Source organism: Amphiprion ocellaris, chromosome 5, assembly GCF_022539595.1.
Source record: "Amphiprion ocellaris isolate individual 3 ecotype Okinawa chromosome 5, ASM2253959v1, whole genome shotgun sequence".
In the NCBI taxonomy this organism is placed as follows: Eukaryota; Metazoa; Chordata; class Actinopteri; family Pomacentridae; genus Amphiprion; species Amphiprion ocellaris.
The window spans coordinates 35,440,962-35,452,595 of NC_072770.1; the positions used below are offsets into that span (position 1 = coordinate 35,440,962).

At 40.5% G+C, this 11,634-nt stretch overlaps 2 protein-coding genes across 2 annotated transcripts; one reads left to right on the forward strand and one right to left on the reverse strand.

The window, feature by feature from the left end:
- The first annotated feature begins 772 nt into the window (after positions 1-772).
- On the forward strand, positions 773-2,714 carry LOC111585425 (cytokine inducible SH2-containing protein). The gene is made up of 3 exons (XM_023294904.3): positions 773-914; positions 1,413-1,576; positions 1,756-2,714. Exons 1-3 carry the CDS (start codon positions 895-897, stop codon positions 2,250-2,252), a joined length of 681 nt encoding a protein of 226 aa, XP_023150672.1. The 5' UTR covers positions 773-894; the 3' UTR covers positions 2,253-2,714.
- Positions 1,144-11,480, reverse strand: hemk1 (HemK methyltransferase family member 1). The gene is made up of 11 exons (XM_023294900.3): positions 11,184-11,480; positions 9,316-9,489; positions 9,118-9,209; positions 8,947-9,040; positions 8,704-8,841; positions 5,547-5,611; positions 5,360-5,409; positions 5,167-5,272; positions 4,024-4,119; positions 3,638-3,748; positions 1,144-3,419 (listed from the first exon to the last, which is right to left on the reverse strand). The coding sequence occupies exons 1-11, from the start codon at positions 11,280-11,282 to the stop codon at positions 3,356-3,358; spliced, it is 1,089 nt and encodes a 362-aa protein (XP_023150668.2). The 5' UTR covers positions 11,283-11,480; the 3' UTR covers positions 1,144-3,355.
- Between the last annotated feature and the right edge of the window lie 154 nt (positions 11,481-11,634).

Sequence of the window (11,634 nt, forward strand, 5' to 3'; positions counted from 1 at the left end):
AATTACTCCAAACCTCTGAGAAAACCTCTCGCCGTGTTTTTCCACCAGGATCGAGGGAAATCTATATTACTGGAAATAGCCTGTGCGCATTCCTATTATCTTTAATGTCGAGGCGGTGAATTCCCAGAATGAAGGCTGTGTCAGGGCCGCCCGGCGGGGCGGAGTCAAGCCCTGCAATTATTCCTGGAAAGCGGATAGGCAGAAGCTGCCGCGCGGTTCCTGGGAGCGAGCGCCGGTTCAGCGAAGGCAGCAGCCGCGGGGTGAGACGGAGGGGGAGACACGCACCACCGAAACCGCAAAAACGTCCTGGCTCGGAGCGGTTATCCCGAGAAGTAGTCGTGAAAGAAACGAACCGACTGGCCTCTCTAAACGCCGCTAATAACGGAGCTGTGAGCCGCCGGGACGCGCGGCGAGCGGCGTCGGTCGGTGCGGAATGGGAGTTGGTGCGGCCGACGTGACGTCAGAGCTGCCGGTGCTGTGAAGAGTTCTCAGAATAGACTTCTAGGAAACGGTAAATTTTTAAAGCCGAGCCTTTACACTCTGTCCTTCACACATTTGGGTCCCAGTCCGGCGACAACACACTCCGAGCGGCCGCAGCGCAGATCTCTCAGGTTTTAAAGCTGCTTTTTTCAAAAATACCTTCCTCCGTTCTGTTAGAAAGTACAGCAGCAGAACCGACAGCTCGGCCACACGGAGATCTTCGTGTCTTCAGTATAATCGCGCTATTCGTATCAAACCGATGTAGCGGCGCAGGTTTCTTTTTTTTTCTTTCTTTTTTTTTTTTTTTAGTAAAGGTGTTTTTTCTTTAGACAAAGCTTCGTCTCTGTATATTTTCGTTGTTTTCTGAGGAGGAACCTTGACCGGATTGTAAGCTCGGAGGATTAAAGAAATAGCATGATTCTTTGTGTACCCGGGTGAGTTGACTTTTCTTTGTCTCTCTTTTCTCTTTATTTGTTTTGTTAAAATATCACAAATCTATCTGTGAAGGTTTGTAATTAGTGTTAAATTGCGTGTAAAAGTTGTTGGGTTATTATTCTTAACGTGGGTCGTCTAACCTCAAAATGCAGGCCTCTTAGAATAACTAAACTAAACGTCCATTTAAACAAAAGAATTAGTAAAAGCAACCAGTTAATACGAACAACGTGGCAATGATAAGCATTTTTATTGAACCAGGAAAAGCCCTGGTTCAGTTTTTCAGGCAGCAGTAACAATGAGTTTCAGCCAAAAAACATAAATGAGAATTAAACACAAACAGGATTATAAATCATGAAAAGGACAAATATTCTCACACAGAGGGCCACAGATAACTCATGATTCCTGGAAAGAATCTGGAAGCCTGAAGCCTGCTGTAATCATTTCTTGTGTTGTGTTTGTTAATGCCTATTAACCTGTATTTTCCATCTTATTTCCAGTCCCAGAGCTCTTCTGCCCGCTGCTCCATCCACTGAAGCCCCGCGGGGCATGCGGGCAGGAACAGTACCTCCTACCCCCTGCCTACAAAGCTCCCCTCCACTATGGGACCCAACAAAGGATCTCCGGGCAATTGCCAGCAACTTCTGCTATCTAGAAAACTCAGGTACATTTTCGCCCACTGAACTAAACAAATAAGATTCTTAAAAAAACTGCTTGGTGCGTTTTATCATCTGCCACGAGAGATTGAGTTAACCTACCTATTTGTTTGGTGCTAAACATTAAGCCACAGGCAGGACAGCGTGTACTGTTCACAGTGACTAACATTCAGGAATCTGTGTGCAGGATGGTACTGGGGAGCTGTAACTGCAGCTCAGGCCCACGCTGCACTTCAAGAGGCATCTGAAGGGGCCTTTCTGGTACGAGACAGCAGCCACCCTCTGTACATGCTGACCCTCTCGGTCAGGACGGCACGAGGTCCCACAAGCATACGGATCCAGTACAGCGGTGCCCAGTTTCTGCTGGACTCCAGCTCCCCGGCCCGGCCCAGCCTGTCGTCCTTCCCCAACGTGCCCAGTCTGGTGCAGCACTACATGGGACCAGAGAGGAAGGCAGAGGAGGGGAAGGTGGAGCAGGAGGTTCCTTCCAAACCCTCCCAGCAGACTGTCCAGGAGACGTCCGTGGTGCTAAAACTGAAGCGGGCCGTCTACAAGCCCCAGAACCTCCCGTCTCTGCAGCACCTCACGCGCCTCGTCATCAACAGACACACTGACTGCCCTGACCAGCTACCACTCCCGAGGCCTCTGCTGCGTTACCTGCAGGACTATCCCTTCAAAGTATGAGTCCATTATTACGGCTGAATGTCAGCTTACCTAAAGGAAGAAGTAAACTGTCGACAGGCGCTTTGTGCCTGTAAAGAACAGAACTGCTCCAGCAGTCGGAGGCCAGTCACAGAAATAGTGGACACAGGGTCAAGTTGTTGCTGACAAAATATGTACAAATTCAGTTCATGCTGATGTGTCTGGTTTCAGACTTAATTTGTGAAGGACTGTGCGGCCAAGCACCCGACAAAAGACGACTCGCGAGACAAACGCAGTACTGTAATCCACTCTTATTTTATGATGGATGTGGAAATTGTCCATATCTGTTTTGCTCTCATCAGTTCTGGATGTACATACTGTTCTTAAGAAGTACAGTGATTCCATTGAGACATCTTTTACGCCATTTCATTTTTCTCAGTAAAGCATTTTTTGTACCTTTTACATGTTGTGTACATGTTTCTATTAAAAAACCCTCAACTGGAATCTAAGTTGCTATTCTTTTTCTTAATCATGAGTTTCACCTAAAATGTCAGCATTTTTCACAGGGCTCAAGAGAAACGCTGTCACCATTAACCACCACATGATGACTGCTCTTGTGACACTTGTTACGAAATATTTTTTTGCTTCAAATCACCTTTGAAACACAAAGACTTTGTGGCCTTTGAGCTTACAGTGTGCGAGCGACGGCGATTGTGTGAGGAAGTAAAAGCCACGTTGTGTGTACTTTTGCTCAACAATGCACACTGCCTGCATCTGAGTCAGCGAGCGGACAAGCGAAGGGGAGGACCGTTCATCAGTGGATTCACAGAACTACTGAATGCTTCCTGGGAAGAGGGTGAGATTCTGAGAGGGAGGGTTCTAAGAAAAGCTGCGGTAATTACCTTCAGCTTTGAGCCTGCTTTTGTGCCATCTCGCACACATTTTTATTGTGACGCCGAATCGCGAGCGCGCCTGCTACCAGACTAAGAGTGCCACAGTGACATGAATGTTGTTTGGGCTTGTGCAAATTGTGAATTTTGAGTGATCAAATCAGCTTGAGCCGGTGCTTGGTGGCTCAGTGGGGGTAGGGGGAGCTGAGGCTGTGGCGACCTGAGCTAAAGCCAGCGTAATAAGATCTCAGTTTCTCAGTCCAGATCCAGCTTGTGGTCCCTTTTTGCCTTCGCTTTCTGAAGGATGCAGAATCGCGGCCTACGAAACAAACAAACAAACAAAAGAAATCAGTGACACATGCTGAATCTGTCTAAGAGAAACTCTAGCAAAAGGTGTAAAGATGGCAATTTTATCTGTGCAGCATTTTATACTTTAATCCAAAGTGATAATGATGGCCACGGACGACAACTTCAGCATATAGTCACAGCATGTTAAATGATGACAGAATAATTTAATAGGAGGTTTTCTCCACAGACCTGCCGGTGATGTCGTGTCGTGTCTCCACGTACTGCAGCTCTCCCACATTCACCTCCACCCACTGTCGAATGAGCGGAGGGTGTCGGGGGTCCACCTCCATGTAAACACGACTGTTCACCAGAAGAAAAAAGAGATACAAAATGGATTCAAATTGAATTATCAGCAGAACAGGATTATCAGCAGTGACCTTGAGATGAGAGCGGAGGCATATATCTGGAACCGTATTCGCTGGAAGTCTTTTAAAAAGCGTAACTCATTAAAGAGGCAATAGGATACATGTGTTTTTCAGAACATGCTGTTCTTGTGACAAGCAGCCGCCACTGCCATTAGGAATTAAACCCAGCTGGGTTTGTATGTGCGTGTGTTAAGCAACGGGGTTCCTCACCCGTGATCTGACAGGATCTGTGGAGCCAGAACTAAGATCTGTTTGATCACTCTTAGGCCATCTTCACCTCCATCTAAAGCAGCATGGTCTTCAAATCTGGGAGCAGCAGACGAAACCAAAGCATGGCTGAAATGCAGCTGTACAATGTCACATATTTCCACAAAATACATTTCTAAATGGCACCTAACACACTCATGCAAAGTAATACTACATTTTATAAAGGGTTTATGAGGTGTTTTGATTACCCTAAAACAAATAGCAAAATTAGTACCAACAGTTTAATTTTTTGGCAAGAATTTAAATCTTTAAAATGCCCATTTAGCATTTACAACTGTTAAACAATTAAAAAAAGTTTGGACGCACTTTGCTACACATTGTCAACCAACAAACACAATGCAATAATTCCTTATTTAATTATATTTTAGTTTAGACTAAATAATAAAATAAAATAAATTCTGGTCATGGAGAGTTCAATTCAGCTAAACTAGCTAGCACTAGCTAGCCTAGCTTAGCAAAGTGGCAATAACTGCTATCTTTGCTCTGTTAATAGTAGAATTCATAATTTAAGGTGGTCAAAATACTTAAAATAAATCACACGTGTTACATTTTGAGTTAATTTTGCTTCATTGCTTTCAATGTATTTATTATCAGATGGTAGAAGCTGAAACAGTACATTTTGTTTTTGTTTTCCTTCACATTCTCAGATGTTCATGGAGGGCCAATGTGCAGTTTCGTGGTCAATATGTTAATGTTCTATTTCAGTCTGGTGTACAGTCAACCCTGTTTTCAATATGTTTCTGAGTAGGTATAACACCTTTTTATAACTTCCTGTGAAGCACATAATTGGAATAGTAACAGTTACTCAGCTCTTGGAATTGGACTTAAGATGAATTATCGTCTGCTGATCTGAATGCACCCGTGAATGATTTGAATAAGCCAATTCAATTATTTACAGCATGCTGTAAAATTGGGGCATATGTATTATCATTATCTACCATATGATAACAACTCTGTTGAACGGTGTGATCAGTACCAGCTACAGATAGGTAATTATTATTGCTGACAAACCCATGAATAAACTACATTATTACAATGTGTTTTAAGTACTTATAAGTTAAAGAGGGCTGAATGTATTTTAGTCACCTAAAAATTTCTGGTTCCAGTGACGCCATATCCTCTGAAAACAGGTATGGAGGGTTACTGACCAAAACTAAAACAGGACGGCAGAGGCTCAGCACAGTCTCTGCATCTGACAAAACACAAAATAAAGCTTTTTATTAGCAGCGGGCTTAGGTGTGTTATGTAAAAATATAGTATTTACAGGGTTTTCACTTACCTTTCATTATATCTAAATGATGAACCTGTAATCGGTCCTGAAGCCTCAATCTGTAGAAGAAAATCTATTATGTATTACTGAAAACCCTGATTTAAATGACATTATTCGTAAGTCTTTAACTAGACTATATACAATTAACAGTCAAGGATGTTTACAACTTGGTTTTCATGCGCCCTGGTGCAATTACCTCAACGCATTTTCTGTTGTTAAATCCACTGCATCCTGGCTTTGATCCAAGGCAACAGCTTTCAGCTAGTAAAAGAGAAACAAACACAGCAATTAAAAATTGCACTTTACCCTTCAGAAACAACTACCTCAGGCAGAATTTTTGTAAGTTTAATAGCAAGAATAAATTCATGCATTTTTACTATCGTACCATTTGTGAATACAAGAGACGCACAAGTAAGGCGCGACAGCCTAATAAAATTATGACCAGATAGTACAGAGAATGTTTTTGTCTGTGTGAGCGGAGGATACAGACAATGTTTATGATGTGTGGACAACAGTGTATTTTACTAAAAAGCCCTTTCACCGGACCACGTGTGTCTGCTGAATAGATGTAACTCATGATTTCTGTCATCATTATGAGTTATTTTTAGCCTCCAGATGTATTTATTTTAGTAAGAAAAAAATGTTTAATTTTTAAAATGTCAAAATCCACACATGGACATCACAAGATACCAAAAAGTACAAAATTACTGGCTAAAATAAAACGTGTTCAATTTATACAAAACTCATTATGCACTTTTTTTGAAACTCTGCCAGCTAATAATAAATACAATCCCTCTCTACTTACTGATCAGTTAACTGACTAATCACTGCTGCACTTATTTATGCATACACAAAAGCCAAGCTAAATGAGAACGTTGAACTCTGCACACCAGAGTCTGTTCTCCAGTCTTGGGGAGCAGAACTGCATTGTGTAATGTGAAAAAAACTTGAATAAAAATTGATAGATGTGTCATCAGCTGGGGAGACTGCAGAGTTCAACTTGGAAATTGAGTGTTTAGTTAGAAAGCAGTGAGTTTAGCAGACTTCTGCAGTCTCCTAATCTCTGCTTGAGGCTTCATTAGCTGCTACTTCTGTTACTAAGTGCTCGCTCAAAACAAATCTTTGGTTTCACTGGGTTTTCCACATGCAATTTTGTAGGGACTAAACCTTTTTTTTAAAAATTGGTCAATTAGTGCTGGGCGATATGACGATACATATCGTGAGAACGACAGAAAAGTGTCTATCCTGCCATTTCTCTTCTATCGTTTCTATCGTTTCTAACCTAATTTTATCAATTATTACAGCAAATATATCCTTAAATAGCCTGCGACTTTTCTTGTCACTGTGCATACTCTAAGTTTATATAAGTGAAAATAAAGAAGAAAAAAAAAAGATTTTTCGCAAAGAAACTCCGTCTTGTGGTTTTTGCGACATGACGTTGCTTTACGTTCTTTGATTCTCAAGCGGGTTTGCGACATGCTTTACGTTATTTAGCTCATGAGTGCTGAACGATGGACGCGCAATAGCTAGGGCTGGCCTGAATAGCAGTTTGTGGGCTCCGGATATTCGGGCCCTGCTAATGACGAATATTCGGTCCCCTCCTTAACGTCCGGGGGGGGGATTTTACGGACGGACGGAGGAACGACCCGAATATTCTGTTTGGTCCGTGAGGTCAGAGGCGGTGAGCTAACGGAGGAAAGAGACGAATTTTCGGCTCAGTTCGTAGTGCCCGACGGGGGGTGGTGGTGGTGGTGGTGGTGGTGGTGGTGGTGGTGGTGGTGGTGGTGGTGGTGGTGGTGGTGGTGGTGGTGGTGGGGGGGGGGGGGGGGGGGGGGGGGGGGTAATTCGCATTTCAAAATTAATATCCGCATACCACCGTCGGGACCGGATATTCGGGTCCAGCCCTAACAACAGGTTGAAGTTTCATGGAGAAAAGTAAGCAATGAAATTTTTGTCAAACTTTTCAGAGAATAACTGAAAACATACTTTATTGTGGTATACCGTGATATATATCGTTATCGTGATATAAAGATATAAATAATCCATATTGTGATATATGATTTTTTCCATATCGCCCAGCACTATGGTCAAGTATGTAATTTGGTTTTGTATATATTATTCTTGGTTCTTAATCCTCGTGTCGTCCTGCGGGTCAAAATGTTTTCACAGTGAAATTTCTGAAATCCACATTCTCAACATTTTTGGGAAATCTTTGAACATTTTTTGAAAAAAAAACAAATGTTAAAAATGTTTCTTAAGAACATTCACAAAAAAATCAACCAAAGTCCAGCAAATTTTGCTGGATTTTTATTTTTTTGTGAATGTTCTTAAAGAAAATAGAAGTTTTACTGATATATATGGAATCACTTTAGATATTTTTAGGATTTTTTTTGAAAGATTTTTACTAATTTTTTGAAAATATTTACAAGAATTTTCTTGCCAAATTTGGGGGATTTTTTATAAAAATAAAACTTTTATGGGAAACTTTTAAGGAATTATTGGAATTTTCTTCCTGAAGGTTTTTTGCAAGTTTTCAGAAATTTGGGGAATTTTTTGGCTGAATTTTTGGATTTTTTCAGACAAGGAAACAATATTTTTTGGTGCCCATAAATGAGGACAGCAGGACGTTTAAACTAAACTATATAAATTAATAATGTCAACCTGACTACTATACACCAACACACTGAGCTAAACCTACAGTGGTTATTTCACAAAATGGGTACCAAGTTTTAACAAGGAAGTTGGATGTGTGGACTGAAAAAACTTTCCCTGGATCTGATGTAGATTTTTGTTTGTTTTCAGATTGCCAGTCAAGAGTCTCTTAATGTCAGCATCATAATGGCAATGCTACCATGCTTCTGACTAGCAAATATGATTAGTACAACATGGTACATTTGATCATTACATGCTATTAGTTTTGCTTTTTTTTTTGCTAGAGGAAATGTCAGGACATCACAAACTATTTTAACTCATCCTGGGGGGAACCTCAATGTCTCTACAAATGTCAATGGCAACAACTGTTTCTGATTTCACCCAAAACCACTAATGTTCTGAACACTAAATTCAACAGCACATGTAATTTACAAACAAAGAATGTCTGTGTAAATTTTTAAACAATCCATCTCTTATACGTTGAGTAATTTCACGGATTAAGTAAACACTTGCTGGTGCGTGGGAAAAAAATAAGGGGTAACCCAGTTGGTACCATAATTGTATTTAGAAAACTTCACGGTCATCCATTCACTGGTTGCTGAGATATTTCAGGCAAAAGTGGACTGACAGACAATACCATTCCGAATACTGTTCTGCTCGCTAAATATAGCCTCTATTTCGCAGAATAAATGCATTTTCACCTGAGGCAGACTCTTCAGCAGACTAAGGGAAATGGCACCAGACCCACATCCCACTTCCAAGCAAGTATGCTGAGTGTCTGCACCCACTCCAGTCCCAGGCTTCATCAGCAGATCAGTAAGCACAAGTTCAACCAACTCCTGCGCCAACAAAAACACACAACACACTTCTGGTTAAGTGTGATTATTCACAGGGTTTTTATTGCACCTTGTGCACATATACAGCCTCTGTTTGTCCTCTCCAACCTCAGTTTCAGGTCTTGGTATGAACACAGGAGGCCTCATCTTCAGAGTCAGGTCTCTGAAGTCCCACTCCTCAATCACATATTGCACCGGCATTCTACACCAAACACATAGACTTGTGAGTATTCTCAGTAAAAACCATTAGAAGGCACAAAGATTTATGCAGGGACTTGCCTGGAGAGACGCCGAGTGCAGAGCTTCCACACCTGCTCTGCTGTTTCTTGGCTGAGAAACTCTGTTAACCTCTCGCGCTCCAGACTTTCTATCTGCATAAAGAAATGCCGCATAAATATTTCTCACATCTGTGAAATGTGCATTTGCTGAGACATTACATAAAGCAACACAGGATGAGCTCAGCAAATGTCTACTCACAGTTTTAGCTCCCAGCACATGAGCAATGATGTGCTGGCTGGACTGGTCAGGCTCCATCACACCTCGCTCCTCAAAGTGCCTCCTCCAGAAGTCCACCGCCTCAAGTGCAGTGATCCTGCCTGCAGGTAGAACTGGAGAGCTGCATGTTCGCACAGCGTGGGAACTCCAAACTCCCTGAAAGCACCACATATAAAAGAGTTTCTAAGTAGACTCAAATCAAAAACAATACATCCATTCCAACTGTGGTTTTTAGCAATGTGGTTTAATTCCTAATTGACATTTGTTTCAGACACGTCTGATTAACGTACACTGGAGACATGTCTCCCCTGCATTCATCAGTTCCAGCACATTGAAGGATTACATTAGGTTATGTGACATTATTATTAGACACCTAAACAGTCTAATACAGTCCAGAGGGGTTCCTACTAATCTGAGCTTATGTATTGTTCTTACATTTAAAATGAAGATGATACTTTTAATATTTTAAGATTTTTGAAACCTACCAAAAAATGGTGGCACGTAGCTTCTTAATTTTTTTCTGCTTCTTTTTCATTTGTTTCTTATCAAAACGAATGGAAAGTGAATGCCTCTGAGCTTTTTACTCTTAAACTAAATATCCAATTTGAGACTTGCAAACGTGCCAGTTTGGACATACAAAAATTAAATGAGTAATACATCCATAAGATAATATTCATACAAACAAATGATAAAAATAGGTTGAATTCTGCAGGTGTATATATGGGTACACAGAGAAACACTTGACCAATCAAGATTATATGGAGGACAATGAATGGCTGACGGATTTACTTTAAATAAATTATGGAGTTATTTTGATCCTTTGAGCAACTGTTTTTTGTTTTGTCACGACCTCACTCACTATCACATATTAATAAACATGTATCCCTGTTTTCTCTCAGGCCTATTATAATTCCTTCACATTTTTTACTGATCTGGTACGGGATTCAGCCTGCTGCTGGATACTTCAGAATGTTTTTTTTCATGCACATTTGATTCAGTATTTCCACAATAGGACTGAATTGTTTAGTAGTTTCTAACCAAATTTGCAATTTGAGCAATGGAATCAAGGATATACAGTATACAGCACAGTGGTTGTTAATTTATCTAACTTGATTGCAGAATGTTCAATACTTAGATGCTGTTCCTGAACTGATAATGTTACACTCACCTACTACATTGTCAGTTTTTAATTTTTTTTTTTCTTGGAGTTATTTCATTTTTGATAATTATTACGATAAATACATGATTTAAGTAGTTCATAACTTTGCGAAATTCGCTGGATTTTGGATGATTTTTATGTGAATGTTCTTAAAGAAAATATTAGAAGTTTTACTGATATATATGGAATCACTTTAGATATTTTTATGATTTTTTTGGAAGATTTTTATTCATTTTTTGAAAATATTTACAATAATTTTTTTTGCCAAATTTGGGGGATTTTTTTTTTAAACAAAACTTTCAAGGGAAACTTTTAAGGAATTATTGGAATTTTCTTTGTGAAGGTTTTGCAAATTTTCAGAAATTTGTGGATTTTTTTGCAGAATGTTTGGTTTTTTTTCCAGACAAGGAAACAATATTTTTTGTTGCCTGTAAATGAGGACAGCAGGAAATGTTAAACCCTAACTAAAATGTAAAATCCCATCAAAGGACAAATGGGTCAGTAAATTAACAGAGCCTCATTTATGCTTATTATTAGTATTTTAGCTGCTCCCAGTAGTAACAGACTGATCCTGACAGTGCTATAAACATCACATACTGTGACTCTGTCAACACTCTGCTCTTTTACTGTCTACAAAACATGTAATATGTCACAATACTTCCCTGAGACAAAAATCAACTAGATCAGTTACCTTTGGTCCAACACTCCTGCGGCCAAAACACCTGTATCTTGTACTTAGTGACCTTCTCCACATGTTTAACACAAACACTGTTTCTGCATCGTTATTCATTCAGCTTCATAGCACAGCTTTTATAGAGTCCAGCTCAAGTCGCTGCAGCACGACAGTTACGGTCAATGGTCCAATAACTACGCTGTATATGTCTCTTTTATCGCCCTACATGACATTTAAACAGCACTTTAAGGAATCGGACAGCACGATGGTTGACCCTGCGTGTTTTGTTTCCTGCACACGGCGCAGAAAACCTCTTCAAAGCTTCCCTTTAACGCAAACCGTCTCTACATGCGTCAAAGACTGCGCAGCAGTGACTCCAATGAATAGTGTTACATTCACGTACTGTGGAAAATATACTCTCTACAGCACTGTACACTACAAAATGGGCTAGCAAAGCGAGACTAAGTAC